The sequence below is a fragment of the Molossus molossus genome, unplaced genomic scaffold, assembly GCF_014108415.1.
Source record: "Molossus molossus isolate mMolMol1 unplaced genomic scaffold, mMolMol1.p scaffold_m16_p_7, whole genome shotgun sequence".
In the NCBI taxonomy this organism is placed as follows: Eukaryota; Metazoa; Chordata; class Mammalia; order Chiroptera; family Molossidae; genus Molossus; species Molossus molossus.
This window is the reverse complement of record NW_023425401.1, coordinates 84,304,666-84,324,323: the sequence shown is the minus strand read 5'-3', so window position 1 is coordinate 84,324,323 and position 19,658 is coordinate 84,304,666. Positions and strand designations below refer to the sequence as shown.

The window sequence follows — 19,658 nt, the reverse complement described above, 5'->3', positions numbered from 1 at the left end:
CCCCTGGCTGTTATGGTCTGGTTTGTGTCCCCTCAAAATTAACATGTTAAAGTCCCCAGTAACTCAGAATGTGACTGTATTTGGAGAAAAGGTCTTTAAAGAGATGATTACTTGAGGTCACTATTGTCCAATGGCCTGGGGACTGGCGCCAGGCAAAGTGCTCGACCATTGTCTCCTTGCTCAGCCTTGTCTCCCACCCTGAACGGCCTGCCTCGAGCCTATAGATTAACTCCCATCTTATCTATTCACATTCCAGAGGCTCCATGCATGGCCCCCGCAGGGCCAAACCCTAAGGGACAAATTCCAGATACAACAGGCAGATATAAAAGACACAAGCCCCTACATTGAGCGAGGCTTCTAGGACTCGACCCCCGGAGTCTGTGAACCCGCCCGGAGTGCACCCAATAAAGCCTGATCCCTGTTTATTCGGCTGATTGGCTCTCCAGTCTCTTCTCTGTTTTATTCGGCGGCGCCCCCGATTCCTTACAACTATGGTTAATTCAAAATGGGATCACAATGAGTTTTATTAGAGTAAAGGCAGGAAGAGAAGATGGCAATCAAGTGTACTGTTGAAGGGACAGTGAAGAGACGAGCTTGGCTTGAGCAGAGTTAAGTTGAGGAAATAATGGAAGGCCAGGGAGAAATGCAGCTGCCTCAGTCTGTGGGGGGCTCTTGAATGCCACCCTGAGGAGTTTGGCAGAGTGAAGTGTTTAAGAAAATAGGCTCCAGAGTCATACTGCCTATGTGCAGATAGCATTTGTCAGACATGTGATCCTGGAAAATCACCTCACATGGCTACACCTGAGTAAAATAGAAATAATATTGACATCTCCTTTATGGAGATACCATGAGTGATAAATAAATTAATATGAGTATGTATATATAAAAATATATATTTAAAAAACATATTAATATACATTTACATAAATAGTATATAAATAGGCAAAATAAATGATAATACAAAATATGTTTTTTTGTAACTCAACCATATGGTGTGAATATTTTTCTATCCCAGTAAATGTAGATCTCCATCATTTTTAATGTTTTCATAGTTTTTTACTGAAAATATGCCACATTTGAATTGTATACTACTCTGGTGTGTAAAAATTTTACATGAATAGGGAAGGTACGGAAAATTGTGTGATTTCACTAAATTTACATTTTTTCCTTCTTTTTGCTTATTTGAATTTTCTATTCTTTTTATAATGAATGTATATTACTGGTTTAATTAAGCCACAAAGAAAGGAAGGGTAAAAGTAATTTTAGAAATGCATGTTGGGTCATTTTTAAAATTTGATTTCTATTTGAATTAACTTTCTTCTCATTAGTGGTCAAAGATTTAACCAGTATACAGGAAGGAAAGAGAATAACATTGCTGCTCACTTTCATGTTTGGTAAATAGAAAGAATCAAGAAAAGCATTTCCCACCCCCCACTGATTGCTGTAAACTCTCTATATACTAGAGTTATTTATCTAGAGTGTGGGCAGATATCATGAAGTTGTCTCCATAGGCTAGCATGAGGAAGAAAAGAAAGGGCAAAGGAGAAAATGAAGAGGGGAGGATCCTACCTGTTATTGATCAAAAGAATTCCATTTCTTCATTAAATAGAGGTTCTGAGATTTTTTTAAGATTTAGAGTTTTAAAAAGAAAAATAATCCACCTGGCATCCACTAATCTAGATCAATGATCTTTTTTTCTGATTTAGGTTTTTCTGGCTATATCTCTGACACTCATTTTCTTTCACAGAATTCATAGAGAAAAAATGCTGAAGCACAATAGTCAGCAAGAAGTATTGGGTTTATTTTCTCTGCCCTAAATGCAGAACCATTAAGATGATGAAAACAGCCTAGCAAGTTAATCTATAAAAACTAGTAAAACATTCCTGGATAAGTAAAGAGAGCGAACTCTCACCATCGTCTTTCTACTCCATGCTCTGGCAGTCAACACTTAGCTTCTCCTCTAAGGAAACGGTATAAAAATATTTAAAGCATTTTGGGTTGAAATTGTATAAAAGTATGAGCCTGCCTAAGGAGGTACATGTCCTTCTCCAGCCTGCATGAATGAGGATCAATCCACAATGTGAAAAAGTGTTAAGTTTGTCCTTTTAGATAGCAGTAAGGTGATGTCTCTTGGCTGCAATGGTAATCACCTAGAAGTTGGTACTATATCATGTAATTTATTGCTACCAGTCTGCTTTCTATATGGGTAATAATAATTCTCTTGTTCTTCATAGATGGAAATACCCTATTATTCAAAATAGGTAATTATACCTTAGAGAAATAAGACTGTATTTTTATTTTCTTTTGCCTCTCTTCTCTGACCCATAGCACCAACTCAATATTGAGCTTTTAATGGGTAAATGGATAAACCTATCCAAGCATTGCCAAAACACTCTGATGATGGGCAGGGCTCCCCTTCCACAACTCTAACTCCCTCCATTAGCACCTTCTCAAGTCTTTCATTTAAAAATATTAAAGTGACTATTATATACCAGAAACTATGACTATGCACTGAGTTTGAACAGTGAAAAATAAGGAAGTCTCAGTCCTTAAGTGAAGACAAACACTTACAAATACAACTAAGATACAATGTGACTTGGCTATAATGAAGGCTTTACAAAGTATAATAGGAGAAAAGTGTAAATCTAACTCACCAAATCAGGCTGACTTCATCTGGTGTAATAATAGTTTAGATTTGCAATATAAAATACGTACACAGATGTTTCTAGTAATTATCTCTGGGTTGGTGAATTCAGGATATTTATTTTCTTCTTTATATGTTCCTCATTTTAATAACATTATGCTCAATTTGGAAGAAATGTGTCCTTGGTCAACCACTTGACTTTCCTGAGACCTACAGTTGTTGAGAGATTAAGTTCCATTTCCTGGGGTCTAATGTATCTAGCCCAACTAATGACTGGCTAAAACTGCTAGGAGACATTCTTTTACAAACCACAACCAAACCATTAGCACACTCTGCTGGCTTTTCTTCTGAAATACACCCTAACCAGGGAGGAGAGGGTGTTCTCTACTTATACTGAACTGAACAGAAAATTAAGAACTACAGTTTACTTCTATCAGCCTTATAATGCTTGGAAATTCCTCCTGTATTCTTCTTTAATGCGAGTGTTAGGAGTAGTTCTTACATTTTCTTATATGTGTTTTCATAAGTATTTTCGAGGAAAATTAGGAGAGGTTGTTTCAGGTGCCACTGGCCAGTTGTGTTGGTGGTAGTGGTTGGAATGACAATTGCAGGAGTAGTTTGACTTTTTCCATTTTAGCAAGCTAGGAAATATATCCTTGAAATTGAATGCAAACGTGTGCGATTTTCTCCGGTGTTCATTGTGTGTTGCAGAGAAATACGATAGGATATTTTTCTATAAATGGTTTAAGGGGTGGTGTGGAAGGAAAATATGAATGTTGAAGTTGCTTGTATGGGAATACAAGTGGCAGACTAAGTGGTCCGTGCTTGATAGGAAAGAAATTATGATAAAAAAATACCCGACAGATGTGAAGAAAGTAACGGACTTAAGAGTTCCAAAAGTGACATTTGAGATTCAAGGATCAATAACACTGAAGTGAAAATGTCAGAAAGGCTGTGATTATAAAGTGGTAAATTAGTTTAAGCTTTCAAAGATAAAGTAACTCTCCGTGATGCAAGTTTCTGAGCAAGGCTATAGAAGTGGGAGGCTGAAGCTGATGAGAAATGAAGGTGGCAGTTTGATGAGCTCAAAGAACTGTGAGATTTGGATGATAAAGGGTCATCTGTATACACACCATTTTGACAAAAATGATGATAGATTTGAAGCAGAAAGGATGATGTTAAAATAGGTGATAATTTTCTCATTAAGTATGTTGAATAATCAAGATATTAGTAGATAATAGTAAGAAGGAGTAGTGAAGAGATGTTAACAATTTCTCCCAGCTCCAGAGATTAAGGTTTTAGTGAAAAACCCAGTTTCATTGTTCTCAGGGGTTAAAAAAATTATTGTTTTGTGAGAAAAATCAAAGCTGGGATTTCCAGTTCTGGCCTGGTCACTCAGTTGGTTGGAGTGTTGTCCCATAGATCAAAAGGTCGAAATTTGATTCCTATCAAGGCACATACTTAGGTTGTGGGTTTGATTTCCAGTCAGGGCATACACCTAGGTTGTGGGTTCAACCTTGAGTCAGGGTGACTACAGGAGGCAACAGATTGATGTTTTTCTCTCATATCAATATTTTCCTCTCTTTCTCCTTCTCTTCCTTTCTCTCTAAAATCAATTTTTAAAAAAGCTGGAGTTAACCAAGTGTTTAGGGAAATGCAAAGATATGCTAACAGAGTGGGCATAGAACACGAAAGGAAGTGGAAAGGGTATGAGAGAATGTTGAATTGGACTAGGCTGGTTATGCAGAGACAGAGACAAGTAGATAGATAAGGTAAGCGTTCGGAGTGGATGGCTTGCTGATTAATTGAATGGGAATTTGAATGCACTTCCAGAAATTCTACCAATTTGAAATTCATTGGGTTTGTAAGCTTCTTTTATAAAAATGCAAATACATCTAAGAGGCTTATGACCCTGGTAAGAGTGTAATTTAGTCTGCATTAGTTCCATCAGCTTACTTTTTACTATCACCTAGCTGAAGTCAGTTATACTAAAGACATGAGAGTTTTGCTTGGGGAAAAAATGTTTTGCATAAAGGACATAATCATGTATGAAACAGGAAGTGGAAGTCTTTGGAAAGACAGAGGACTGAAAGGGTGCACAGGAGACACAAAGAGGAGGGCCGCATCTGAGAGCCCAGCGAAGGAGCAAACTGGCCTTCTCTGAAAGTTTGCCTGATTGCCTGGGACAGATAAGTTCCTAATCTTCAGGACTGGGAATGTCTCATTTCTTACACTCTTGTGTTAAGAAAAACATTCTACCAATTTATAGTAGAGGGGAGGAAAAATGAAAGCACTAAAAATTCTCAACTGGTACTAAGCATTGACAATTTCCATGTTGCTTTGTTTAAATTCAAGGTAAGCTATTGGATTCTCTGACAATATTTTACTGATATCATATGATAAGTAGGAATTTTCAAACCTAAAATTTTAAAAACAATCGTAAGTGCCATGTGAAATAAATATCATTGGTCAATGTTTAAAAATTATTTCAATTATATTATTTTAAAGATAGGTTTTATATTTGGTAGTAAATATCCATATTTTTTTTAAAGTCCAGTCTTGTTAGATACAACAAAAGGTATTCAATTTTATTTATTCTTTTATTTTTTCTTATATACTTACATGTTACTAAAAAATAATGACACGCATCCTAAAATGTTCCAAATGCTACCTTTTGTTTATAATTTTGGGTACATTTCAAACTTCATGTGTAAGCCACTGCTCATAGCTAAGAAAATACTACTGGAAAAAATGAGTAATAGCCAAAAATTTGGCTCACTCCTAACCCTGACTTCTTGGATGATGATCCTGCATTAAAAAAGAACAAAAACAACAACTCACAACCCAAATAAAACAATTCTGATTTTTTTTATGCTCATGTTTTTGATAAAAAGGAAAAGAAATCATTTTTATTTAAAAAAACAAAACAATAAAAAGCAACAAAAAACATTAGCAACAAGTTTGGGCCAACTAAAAATTATAAAACTTTTTTTATTAAGCAAAGCATTAAATGGCAAGATAAAAATAAATCTGGTTGTGAGCCAGTAGAAATTCCATGGATTTGTGCCTTTCAATGTGAATCACAAGTCTAATGGCAGGTACACTCTGTTTTGCTTTGGAATGGAACAGACTGTTAGTCTCACATGCTGTCTACATCTGGCTCAAACTCTGTCCTGCCACATTTGCAGGGTCCCAACTATGTTTACCGGTACGATCGTCCATCCTTTCTTAGCATTCTTGTTTCTATCTACTATTGAAGATAAAATCTGGGACAACATGTCTGCGTGGGGAAAAGGCACAGTGGAAGCATGGAATCTCAGCACTACTGATCATTGCCAAACATCGTATTTTTACAGATAAGAAAAATGAAGCACAACTAGGTTTTAATTGCTCACAATTATACATTATTAAGCTTCAGAGCTGGAATTTACCAGGTAATCTCTGAAGCTGTTGAGAGACACTTTTCCAATTTATCTTTCACATTTCCATACATTTTGTAAACAGAGACACTGATGATCTTTGTTCTGAACTACCTTTTCAAAGATATTTATATAGCAGAGAGCTTTGAAATATAGAGATGGCATCTCACTCTAGAGCACAGAGAAAGTTTTGTCCAATCTAACAAAAATAATGTCTCATTCTGGGGCAAAGGGCAGGCATGTTCACTGCCCATTACAAAATACTCAAAGTCCCTGAGCTGGGAGCTCCTTTCTTGAACCACAAACCACTAAGTATACAGGTGCCACCTACCCCCTGCCTTGTGGGAACTGGGATTCAGTGAACTGGTGCAAATGCTGACAGTCTGACTACTGCTATTGCTGTAAATAATAGAGTCATTTTTCTCTGACACAGGAGTCTCACGTCTCCTGACAGCACACACGAAGCTGTGGCAGGCTGACTTATGTGAGCTTGGAAGCAGGAAGAACTCTCAGACCCTTCACACTTTCTGACAGAAACATGAAACTTTAGTGATAATCACTCATATAAAAAGAAAAAAAAATACCGCCCGGCTGGTGTGGCTCAGTGGTTGAGCGCAGACCATGCAGAAAGAGGTCCCCAGTTCGATTACTGGTCAGGGCACATGCCCGGGTTGTGAGCCTGCAGGGCATGCCGGAAGCGGCCAATTGATGTTCTCTCTCATCGATCTCTCTCTCTCTCTCTCTCTCTCTCTCTCTCCCTCTCTTTTCTTCTCTCTCTAGAATAAAAAAAAAAATGTATAAAAAAAGAAAGAAAAAAAAATACTAAGCACCGAGAGGCTTGTTGATGGATTTTTCACATCTAGGGTGATCTAGTCACCATTTTTTTCAACATTATGTTAGGTATAATATACAATATTTTTATTTATATGTTTTGGTATGTGCCTCTAGTGGGAACCGAACCTGGGACTCTCTGGTCCGCAGGCTGACACTCCAACCTCTGAGCCAAACTGGCCAGGGCTATTTTTAATTCTTCAAATCAAATTACACACACATATATATTATGTAATTTATTTTTTAAATTTAATTTATGAAATGGTCTCATTATCCTCATTTTATAGATAAAAACAAACAAAACAAAACCAACAGCACCCTGAAGTACGTCACATAGTTAATAGGTGGCAGAGCTAAAATTTCTGGTTTTAAAATTTGTGTTTTGCCTACCTCCAAATAAAACACAGATTAAAATGGCATGGGTCGTTTTGGTTTTAAATAAAATGACTAAATTATGTATATTATGCTTAGTTTTACTATCATACCTTTTTAATTGTACTACTGTACATGTTTAGGGACTGACATGTTACTATCTAATATGTATTCAATATTAAATATTCAGTATTCACAACAGATAAAATGTTTTTTATCTTATCAATATTGAGCTTATATTATATACTAGATAGTCACAAAAAAGTCGACCACAAAAGTTATTATTTATAAAGTTTAAATCATGAAACAATGCTGTAGATATATTATTTTAAAGCTACACAACTAAGAAAACATGACAGGAGAAATAATTCCATTTAAAAAGCTATATATTCCATAAAACTATCTTTTTAGTCATGGAGATAAGTAGAAAACACTCTATACAAAGTGGAGAAAGGACATATATCTAGAATTTACAGATGTTCTTAAGAATAAAAAATATTTAATATAAAACAAAAAAGGAAAAAACTTAATTTTATGAGAAAAATATAAACTTATAAACAGGTAATCCATTTCTGGCAATAAATGGGCTTTCATTTCTATGGTTCTATATTGTTAATTCTAATGTTATAGAAACTTAATGTTTTGTGTCAACCATTTGAATGTAAATAGCAACAACAACAACTTAAAAATCTCTAGGCACTCTTCAAAATGTAAATAATTTTTTTCAAATTGACTTAACTGTATTTTCAGGCTTATTAGTAATGTGTTAAAGAAAATTATTATTTTACTTGCTCTTTGCAACATTACTTTTTTTAATATAAAATAAAAAAACTATTCAGTGGATGTTTACAAAACAAAACAAGTTTAGAAATTATGGAGTCAGTTACAATTGTGATTTAAAAGAGTAACTATAGAACCAAGTTTATACAGCTATTATTTATTTTAGACAATTATCTTAAATTAAAAGTTTAATTTCTGATTCAATTTATTTTAATCCTTGGTAAATAACAGTAGAAGACTGTAGTCTTATAATGGGATGTACTAATGTAGTTAATGTTTGGTGTGAAAGCAGAAACCCCAGGGAAAAGGTGATGGGTTAAGATATTATTTTTCTGATTCCATTTGGACAAAATTAATTTAAAAGATAATTAAAGTTATGTAGATCTATAATTTAATTATATAGTAAAATACTTTCTAGGGGCATAGCCATTAAATATTAAATAGGTTTTAAACAAGAAATCTGAAGACGCTTTCACTGATGAGTTTTAAAGTAGACTGTACTTCCATCTATGAAGACTCATATAACATCTGATTTTTTCCCCCATTCTGGGTATCTATGAAAATATGATAGTAATTTTTATTCTAAATTTCTAATGTTGTCAAGACACAGAATTTAGTCAGTATCCTGTCTTAAACACACAAACAAATTGAGAGGATTTTAGAAAGAAGAAATACATTTATTAGGATCAGAATAACTTAATCATGAAGAACTATATATATATTTTAATCTAAAGTTTTATATAATTAAGAAGTAGTATAATAATCACTTTAAAAATAAAGTAGCAAATGTACTAAAGACAAACATATAGGGAGAAAAGGAATATTTATCTAGAAAGAAAGAAGGCAAAACTAGAATATTAAAGTCACAGAGGTATTTCTTATTATCAAGGTCTTTCCGTTTGCAAAACCTTGTGGATTCTGAAAGATTTGAGACAGTGGAATTGGTAGACAAAAGAGATCAATGGGCTCATCTGAGATCGCATCTATACAATGGTGTCTCCTAAGGAATCCCACATAGTTCACGTGCTTATGCATAAGGAAGCAAACGGAAGATTACCTGGAAATCTTCGAACTATTTGACATAATCCTTCCTTTCTGCAAAGCTGATGTTGTATTTCTGGTAATATGTTTACCTAAAAGGAATGAAAATGATTCTAGTGAGTTGGGCATTCATAAATGCTAAAGCAAAGTAAACACAAAAACTTGGAGCATATACAGATGGGAAGGTCTGTCCACATCATCCACACCCTACCCTCAAATAACTGCAAGTCAACATTCAGATCCAGAATAATAAGGTGGTTTATTTGATAATATAAAATTAAAACCTTACCCTTAGAAAACTTCAAACTATTTGGGAATACTTTTGAAAACCTGAATATATATAAAAGCCATGATATTTGCTAAAAATACAAGAAAATACTATGTCCTTATGGTGAAGAGAATAACACAAATAACTTCATAGTTTCAACTTTAGTTTTGGCAAAAAATAGTACTAAACATACATACCTCAAAGTCATCTAAAGTCCAAAGTTCCAAAGGCCCCCAGTGATTTGAATCACAGACATTGAGTGGAAATTCAGTGGTAAACCTGTTTTAAAACTTCATAGATAGCGAAAAATTAAACTGCCATTTGACCCAGGGATCCCACTTCTAGGAATATACCCTAAGAAGCCTGAAACACCAATCAGAAAGAATAGATGCACCCTTATATTCACAGCAGCACTATTTATAATCACTAAGATCTGGAAACAGCCCAAGTGTCCATCAATAGATGAGGGGATAAAAGAGCTGTGGTACATATGCACAATGGACTACTATGCAACTGTATATCCTTTGAGATGACATGGAGGGACCTGGAAAGCATTGTGCTAAGCAAAATAAGCCAGTCAGAGAAAGACAAGTATCACATAATCTCACTTATTTGTGAAATATAATGAACAAAATAGACCCAGAGACATAGTAGTAGGGTTCAGAATGACAAACCTCAGAGGAAGTGGTGGTGGGGGGGGGGGGTAAAGAGAAGAAATAAACCAAAGAACTTAGGCATATAAGCATAACCAATGGACACAGACAACAATACTGTGGGGAGGGGGTATCGGGAGGAGGGTGTTAATGGGGGGGGGAAGGAGAAACATCAGTAACAAAAATAAATTAATTAAAAATAATAATAATAAATAAATAAATAAAAAGTGCTAAGACTGAAAAAAAAAAAAAAGCCTCATAGATGGTTTTCACTTCATACCGAAGGGCATTAATGCTTCCAAATATAAAGCCCAAGTATCATAAAATTCTATTTTAACAAAAATGTGTTCTTAAAAAGCTTTATAAGAGGATGGGAGTAGGGAGAGATAAACCAAAGATCTTATATGCATATGTGCATAATCAATGGACACAGAAAATCGTGTGGGGAAGGCAGGAGCAGGGAGCAAGCAAGGAAGAGGGGGTCAGTGAGGGAATATAGGACAACATCTGTAATACATTCAACAATAAAGATAAAAAGCTTCCTAAATGTTATCATAAATTCACATATATACTTTAACTTGTAAAGATACAAACAAGCTAATTCTGTCATCTTCTGAATTTACAGATTTGTTAACTAGCTATTATCAACTAAATCTCAAAAATAATTCCAAATATGGTAAAGCCTTTTTAAAACCAATAGAAAGAGAACAATGTAAATTAGCTTTAATATCAGATTCATTTTTTCCATCTTTTTAAATTATTTTTTTTTATTTTTAATTACAATTGACATACATCATTACATCAGATTCATTTTTGAACAATTATTGATTATTCTCAAATTAATTCACTCTAAACTAATAAAATACTCTAGTTCTCTACTGTGTCCCACTGGCATGATTAGATTAAAAAACAAACAAACAAAAAAAAAACTCAATTGCAATTGGAGAAAAGTGAAGGAACCAAGAACACGGTTGTAGTCCTTCTTCTCCCACTCAAGAATAGTACCCTTGAGCCATCACTGGGCTTCTCTTTCTCACTTTCTCCATTTGTAAAATAAAGCAGTTAGAGCCTTTGGTCTTTAAGATCTACTTCTGCTCTTAGATTTTATCAATTCAATAATTGAATCATAGTTGTAGTTTTTTTAAATGGTTCATTTACAGCACTTTGACACAGTGCATCAATTAAATATTCTCCAACTGCAGCAATCCTGTTAACTCTTCTTCATTTACTCAGTAAGGAGTAAACTTCAGGCCAGATCATATGTGAATGAAGCTCAGACCTCAGCAGAACTCCCTGTGAATCAACAACGTTCCTAAACACTCCACTTGAAATTCTACAGCAATACCAAAGTCTGAGCCTCCTACGTACGCTCTTACTGCACAGGGAAATGAGAAAAGGCTGTAAGTACAATGCGTGATAGATTTTAGAGATGTCTCCATTTCTCAAATTTGAAAGTAAGATGTCTCAGAGACTAACTGTAGAAAAAGAAGGGTTTTCATAAAGTCCTGAAGTTTTACATTCGGAATTCCTAAGACAGGCTGGAGGTCAGGGACAGAGCACTGCAAAAATATGGGAAACTCATACCAAAGGTTTGAGGGTTTTTTTTTTCTTAAATTAACATACAAAGCAGCTTTCAGATGCAAAATGCTTCCAAAGCCAATACCCTTAAAATATTTCCCCCACAGCAGACAAAATGACTCAGTTGCTATTGACTAAATAGAATATTTAACAATAGAAGGACCCAGAAAGAGAAACAGCATTAAGTAAGTAATATTAAAGACTATATACTGACACAAGCCCAGTTTAAAATCTTATCCCATTTCTTGAAGGTCTCAGAGCAAATATGCTGTCATTTCAAATGCTTAAAGCATCCCAGGTCCCATAGTCTGCTACAAACTGAAAGGAACAGAAGAGTCTTGGTAACATGGATCACAAACGTGGGCCAGGAAAAGCTGTGTAGATGCTGCGAAGACAGTGCACAGCGTGCACAGGCTTCACGTGGAAGGGTCCTTTGCTGTGGCTCATCATAGAGATGACTTTTCATTTGACACCTTGGATCAGAAGGATGAACTGACTCAGGGTGAACAAAGCACTTGTTTCAAAAAATCAGAGCCAAGCCAAGGGAAGCAACTATTCTCCCCCTCTCCGCCTCTGATTTTCCCATTCCCGTACCCAGTGACCTCTTCCCATGCTTTCCCCCAAAGTATATCTTTGGAATTCACAGAGTCACAGCAGATGACATAACCATGGTGACACATGACACCAGAAATATCATCTCCATTTTACCGTGGAACTGAGCACCAAACTGAGCGCAAAGAAATAGACACGTGCAAGGGCTACGAGTCACACCGCTATGGCAAATCGGCTATATTACACATATTTTAAATTTTTAATTGTTAAACCTAATAATGCTCTTCTGTATCCTAGTGCTTTTCATTATTACTTTTATGTACATCATAAAATTTATAAGATTTGCAGCATTATCAAGTGGAACATCATCAAAGAAGTTTCTAGTTGGTTTAGCTAACTTTTATATGATGAGCTTTTCCAGCTTCCCATTGCAATAAATATTTATTCCCATTGCAATAAATATTTTTTATCAGGCTTTATTTTGAGGAGTAGTTGAGGTTCACAACAACAATGAGCAGAAGGTACAGAGATTTCCCATACACCTACCCATTACCCCTCCCCCCTACACATGCACAGCCTCCCCCATTATCAACATCCCCCACCGGATTGGTGATTTTGTTACAGTTAGTGAAGCTACACTGACACATCATACTCCCCCTAATTGTAATACCCTTTTTGTATTGGGTTTACATGTTTTACAAGAGAGAGAGAGAGAGAGAGTGTGTGTGTGTGTGTGTGTGTGTGTGTGTGTTATAGACAGCTGTTCTGATGTTTTTCTTGGCATAAAATTTTTCTTATCTTTGAAAGGATTAGAATGAATATAAAAATAATAATGACATTGTAGCCTGGGATATTTCTGAGATCAAACTGGCAGAAAGGAAATGCGCAATTAAAAAGACTTCAATTCCTCCTGGCTGGGGTGGCTCAGTGGTTGAGCATCTATTCCTGCACCAAGAGGTCCCAGTTTGATTTCCAGTCAGGACACATGCCCAGGTTGTAGGCCCAATCCCCAGTGGAGGGCATGCAGGAGGTGGCCATTGTTCTCTCTCATGGATGTTTCTATCTCGCTCTCCCTCACCCTTCCTCTTTCTCTAAAATCAATAAAGAAAAAAAATTTTAATTAAAAAAATTAATAAAATAAAAAGATTTCAGCCCAATGTACCTCTACAATTCTAATCAATGATAATCTGCATCTAAATTATTTTTATTACATATTGTCAGAATTAAAAGTAAAAAAATCATTATTTTGAGATATTTAATTATTAAGAGCAACAGTATAATATTAATTATAGATCAAGTTGAAGATGGCTGAAGCCTAAGGAAGTTCCATCCACTTGTTGCTAGCACAGGACCAGATTTGAGCCTAAACTGCAGAACATTCCACTTAAAAAAACCACCTGAAAATAGCTGATCGGAAAGACTGTGAGCGGGGAGCGTGGCGTAAGGACAAGAGAAGACGCGAAGTGGGTGATCGAACACACACAGCTGCCCAGCATGGCTGGGAAGACAGAGAGAGGGTGCGGCCATGCAGCTCTGGTCCCCTGAGAGCAGGGGGACTCAGCCCCACACAGTAATGTCCAAATGAAAACAACAGAGAAGGGAAGGGGAGCCTACATAGCATGGGAGAGTGGGAATCCTCGGTGATTCGGCCCACTGGGGGAACTCTGCACTATCCCAGGCTAAAAATGAGTGTGCAGTTATAAGACCAGCCTGATTGCAGGCACTGGAGAGACCACAAAGCAGAGCAGCAAACCTGTGGAGGGATCTGAGTGGACCACACAGCATGATTCTGAGGGGCCAAGTATTCACTGAAAGAACTTTGATGGGGGCTAGTCAGAGTGACCAGGGAAAGAGATGTGTGCCTCCCCACCTCAAGCGAAGAGGATGTGTGTCTTCCCCCACCTGTGGAACAGCTCTGGGCTGGAAATCAGCACCCCAGTAGCAGGTCCTGGTAGTGCTGGGGATTTGGCCATCTGGCCAGAAGCCCCGCCCAGTGAGAGGTGACTGTGCTGAACCATTAAAAGAGTCAAGCAGAGTGGGTTTTTTTCTCCCTCTCCTTTTTTTTTGTATCCTCCCCAGCTTGGGGTGGTGAACAGTGTGTGTCAGCAACCTAGGCAGAGCTGAGGCTTTGGAAGGAGAGGAAGAGACTACCTGCTCCTCCCATAAACTACAGGCACCACCACCGTGTCCACCACAAATCTTTTTAAAACATCCTAACTGGACCTGACGTCTTTCAGAGCCCAGTGGAGTGGGGGAAGGAAAAGCAACCCAGAATAAATACACTCAGGTGGTGAGCCCTGAAGCCAACCCAGCCTCTGTGCTCGGGAAGACCTACCAGCCAGACTACCTGGGATCCTGCCCTGCAGGGCTTCAGCCAAGAGGTCCAGGGCCACGCAGGGACAGTGATTCACATTGGCCTGCATCGGAGAACTGCCCAAGAGAACAGGACCCACTCCCAAGGGGCCAGATCCAACAACATCAGAGAAAATTCCAGTGAGCTCCATAAAGAGCAGATACAAGATTTTTTGTTGTGGTGGTTGTTTTTTTTTTTGGGGGGGGGGGGTGCATGTGTGTATGTTTTACTTTTAATTCAAATTTGTTTCTTCTTTTCCTTTCCCATGTTTTACTTTCCTATTCTATATTTTATTCAGTTTAGCATGATTACTTTCTAAAATTACTATTATTATTTCAGTCATTATTTTCTCCTTTTTTAAAATATATATATTTAGCCTATTTCTGGTCTCTGCCTTCTTTGCTCTCATGTTTTTTTCTCTCTCTCTCTTTTGGTCTCATGCCCTCTACTAATCTGTGTGTGTGTGCATGTTTTCTGTTTATTTGTTTGTCTTTTAATCTTTTTGTTGAAGCTGGTACTTTTATCATTGTTGTTTCTGATATTTTTTTCAAGTGCTTTTTGGTTTGGTCTGGTTTTGTCTTGCCATCTTTACTCTCATATATATATATATATATATATATATGTGTGTGTGTGTGTGTGTGTGTATATATATACATATATATACACACACATATATGTGTATATATATACACATATATGTATATATATTTTTTCTTGTTCTTCTAATTCTACTAATCTCACATGTTCTAGTATTTTTCTTGTGTATATGTGTGTGTATTTTCTGTTTGTCTTTTAATCTTTCTGTTGAGGCTAGTGCTTTATCATTATTGATACGGATATTTTCTTCAGTTCTTTTTGGTTGGTCTGGTTTTGCCTTGCTTTCTTAACTTTTATTTTTTTCTCCCTCTTCTATGCTTTTGGTCTTGTGCCTTCTACTACTCTGTGTGTGTGTGTGTGTGTGTGTGTGTGTGTATGTGCTTTCTGTGTGTGTTTTTTAATGTTTTTGTTGAGGCAGTTGCTTTTATTTATTTTTTATTTTTTATTGTTGAAAGTATTACAAATGTCCCCCCTGTTATTTTTTGCCAATTGACCCACAAGACAAAGTTGCTTTTATTATTGTTGATGCTGATATTTCTTCTGGGTTCTTTTTGGTTTGGTCTGGCTTTGCTTTGTTTGTCTATCAACACATGTAAAACAGCATGACATGAACAAGATTGTAACTAACAGTCAACAGTTCTGAGGACAGAGCTCACCCACAAATGGACAACAGCAATCAAGACCCAAATTCAGCAGGAAAGCCAACATAACCCATACAACGGTCATTCCTAGAGCTCAGAAGGTCAGTTCAGAAGATCAAGGAGACTACTCCACTGGGTCCCTAAGGAAGGCCACCCCACCAAGACTGGGAGGCATAGCAGTTTTATCTGATATACACTGACCTGCCTATGCTTCCCAGTATGGCTCACCTGGACCAAAACTACCAGACTGCTAAAATGGCAAGACAAGGAAACAACCCCCCAAGTGAAAGAAAAGGAGGAATCAACAGAAAAAGAACTGCATGAAATGGGGGCAAGCAGTTTGTAAGATAAAGAATTCAAAGCTCAAACAACTTAGTGAGAACTACAAGCAACATAATGAGAATTATAAAGAGCTCATTGGGAAACTATATCAGCATAAAATAAAAGATAGAACCTATGCCTAAATATCAAGTGGAAATAAAGAATGACAGCCCAACCAGTGCAGCTCAGTGGTTGAGCATCCACCCATGCACCAAGAAGTCTCTGGTTCAATTTTCAGTCAGGGCACATGCCCAGGTTGTGGGCCCAATCCCCAGTGGGGGGCATGCAGGAGGCTGCCAATTGATGTTCTGTCTCATTGATGTTTCTCTCTCTCTGTGTGTCTCTCTCTAAAATCAATAAAGAAAAGAAAGAAAGAAAGAAAGAAAGAAAGAAAGAAAGAAAGGAAGGAAGGAAGGAAGGAAGGAAGGAAGGAAGGAAGGAAGGAAGGAAGGAAGGAAGGAAGAAAGAAAGAAAGAAAGAAAGAAAGAAAGAAAGAAAGAAAGAAAGAAAGACATAGCTGTTATAAAAAATACCCTGGAAGGATTTAACAGCTTAGAAGAAGCTGAAGACTGAACCACTGAGTTAGAAAACAAGGTAGAAAAAAACACCGAATTTGAGCAGCAAATGAAAAAAAAAAAAAATTTAAAAAGCAGGAGGAGGGTTTAAGGAAGTTTTGGGACAATAATATTTGCATCATAGGTGTACCAGAAGGAGAGGAACAGAAAAAAGAATAGAGAATTTGTTTGAATAAATAATGACAGAAAACATCCCTAAACTAGTGAAGAAAAGAAGTCACACAAGTCCAGGAAACAGAGAGTCCCAATCAAGATTAACCCCAAAAGACCCATACCTAGACACATCATAAGTAAAATGGTAATCATGAAAGACAAAGAAAGAATCTGAAAGGCAGCAAGAGAGAGACAAAGTTACATACAAGGGAGTTCCCATTAGACTGGCAGCTGATTCTGCAATAATCATAATGCATGCCAGAAGGGAATGGCATAAAGTATACAAAGTAATAAAAAGCAAGGAATTGAATCCAAGACAGCTCTATCCATCAAGGCTATCATTAAAAAGTGTAGGTGAGCCCTGGCCAGTTTAGTTCAGTGTTTGGAGTGTCAGTCCATGGACCAAGGAGTCACAGGTTTGATTCTGGTCAAGGGCATGTACCTCGGTTGTAGTTTGGTCCCTAGCCCTGGGCGAGGTTGTGTGGGAGGCAACCAATCAATGTGTGTCTCCCATATTGATGTTTTTCTCTCTCTCTTTCTTTTCCTCTCTATCTGAAGAGAAATGTAAAAATATCCTCGAGTGAAGATTTAAAAAAATTGTAGGTGAAATAAAGAGCTTCACAGACAAAAAAAAAAAAAGGCTAAAGAAATTTACTACCACCAAACCAGCACTGCAAAAAAAGCTGCTAAAGGGACTGTTGTAAGAAGAAGAAATATATATAGAGAGAGAAACACAGGCATAAAGAATAAAATGGCAACAAGTAAGTACCTATCAATAATAACCTTATATGTAAAAGACATAGGGTAGCTGAATGAATAAGAAAACATGACCCATATATATGCTGTCCACAAGAGACCCACCTCAGAACAAAAGAGTTACAAAGGATGAAAGTGAAGGGATGAAAAAAAAATTTCATACAAATGAAAATGAAAGAAAACTGGTGTAGCCTGGCCAGTGTGGCTCAGTGGATTGAATGTCATCCCATGGACTGAGAGGTCCCAGTTTGATACCCGGCCAGGGCACATGCCTGGGTTTTGTGCTTGATCCCCAAGAGGGGGCATGCAGGTAGCAGCCAATCCATGTTTCTCTCTTACATTGATGTTTCTATCTCTCACTCTATAAAAAATTAAATAAAAACATATTATTTTTAAAAAGCTGGTGTAGCAATGCTCACATCTAATAAAATAGACTTCAAAATTAAGGTCATAATAAGAGAAAAAGAAGGATACTCTATAATATTAAAGGGATCAATCTAACAAGAGGATATAACCCTGGTAAACATATGTGTACTGAATATAGTGACAACGAAATATATTTTTAAAAAAACTCCTGGGGGACTTCAACAGAGAGAAAAACAGAAATACAATCATAGGAGAGGACATTAACACACCACTGACATCACTGGATAGATCTTCTAGACAAAAAATCAACAAGAAAACAGCAACCCTAAATGCCATTTAATTTATTTAATTGACATTCACAGAACATTTCACCCCAAAGCTCCAAAGCTGCAGAACATATACTGTTCCGAGTGCACATATGATATTCTCAAAAATAGACCATATGTTAGGACACAAACTAAGTCTCTACAAATTGAAGAAGACTGAAATCATATCAAGCATCTTCTCAGATCACAATGACATGAAACTAGAAATCAATTACAATAAAAACAATCAAAAACATTCAAACACATGGAGGCTAAATAGAATGTCATTAAATAATAAATGGGTTACCAAGGAGATCAAGATAGAATCAAAAATTTCCTGGAAACTAATGAAAATGAACACACAACAACACAATATCTGTGGGACACAGAGAAAGCAGTCCTAAAAGGGAAGTTCATAGCATTACAGGCTAACATGAAGAAAAAATAAATATTTCTTATAAACTATCTAACCCTACAACTTAAAGAATTAGAAAGAGAACAAAATGAAAATACCACGGTTAGTAGAAGGAAGGAAATAATAAAGATTGGAGTGGAAATAAATGACACAGAGACTAAAAACAATATACAAAAGATCAATAAAATCTAGAGCTGATTCTTTAAGAAGATAAACAACATTGATCAACCTTTAGCCATACTCACCAAGAAATAAAGAGGATCCACATTAATAAAATCAGAATCAAAGATGTGAAGTAACAACTGACACCACAGAAATACAAAGAATTATAAGAAAATACAATGAACAGTTATCAGCCAACAAATTGGACAACTTACATGAAATTGAACAATTCCTAGAAACATACAGTCTTCCAAAACAACTGGGAAGAGTCAAAAAATCTGAACAGACCAATAACAACTAAGGAAATGAAAGCAGTAATCAATAAACTCACCACAAACAAAAGCTCTGGTCTGGATTGCTTCACAAAGAAATTTTACCAAACATTCAAAGAAGAACTAATACCTATTCGCCTCAAACTATTCCAAAAAATTCAAGAGGAAGGAAGAATTCCAAACTCTTTTTATGAGACCAACATAATCATAATCCCAAAACCAAATAAAAACACTACAAAAAAACAAAACTACAAACCAACATCCCTGATGAACATAGATGCCAAAATCCTCAACAAAATATTAGCAAATCAGATTCAGCAATATATTAAAAAAGGTGTTCACCATGACCAAGTGGGAGTGGTCTGACACAATATTCACAAATCAATAAATATGATATACCACATAAACAAAATGAAAGATAAAAATCATATGATCATATCAATAGATGCTGAAAAAGCGTTTGACAAAATCTAGCACTAATTTTTCTTTAAAGTTCTATTGATTTTTCAGAGAGAGAGGAAGGGAGAGATAGAAACATCAATATGAGAGAGGAACATCAATAGGCTGCCCCCTGCATGCCTCCCACAAGGGACCAAGCCCTCAA

General features: G+C 36.4%; 1 protein-coding gene across 1 annotated transcript in view; it reads right to left on the bottom strand.

Moving 5' to 3' along the window:
- The window catches only part of CPED1 (cadherin like and PC-esterase domain containing 1), a 311,055-nt gene that overhangs the window by 220,739 nt on the left and 70,658 nt on the right, over positions 1–19,658 (bottom strand). The window contains exon 5 of the mRNA XM_036247475.1: positions 9,104–9,179. Within this exon, the coding sequence (XP_036103368.1) occupies positions 9,104–9,179 (76 nt within the window). The remainder of the gene's footprint in view (positions 1–9,103; positions 9,180–19,658) is intronic.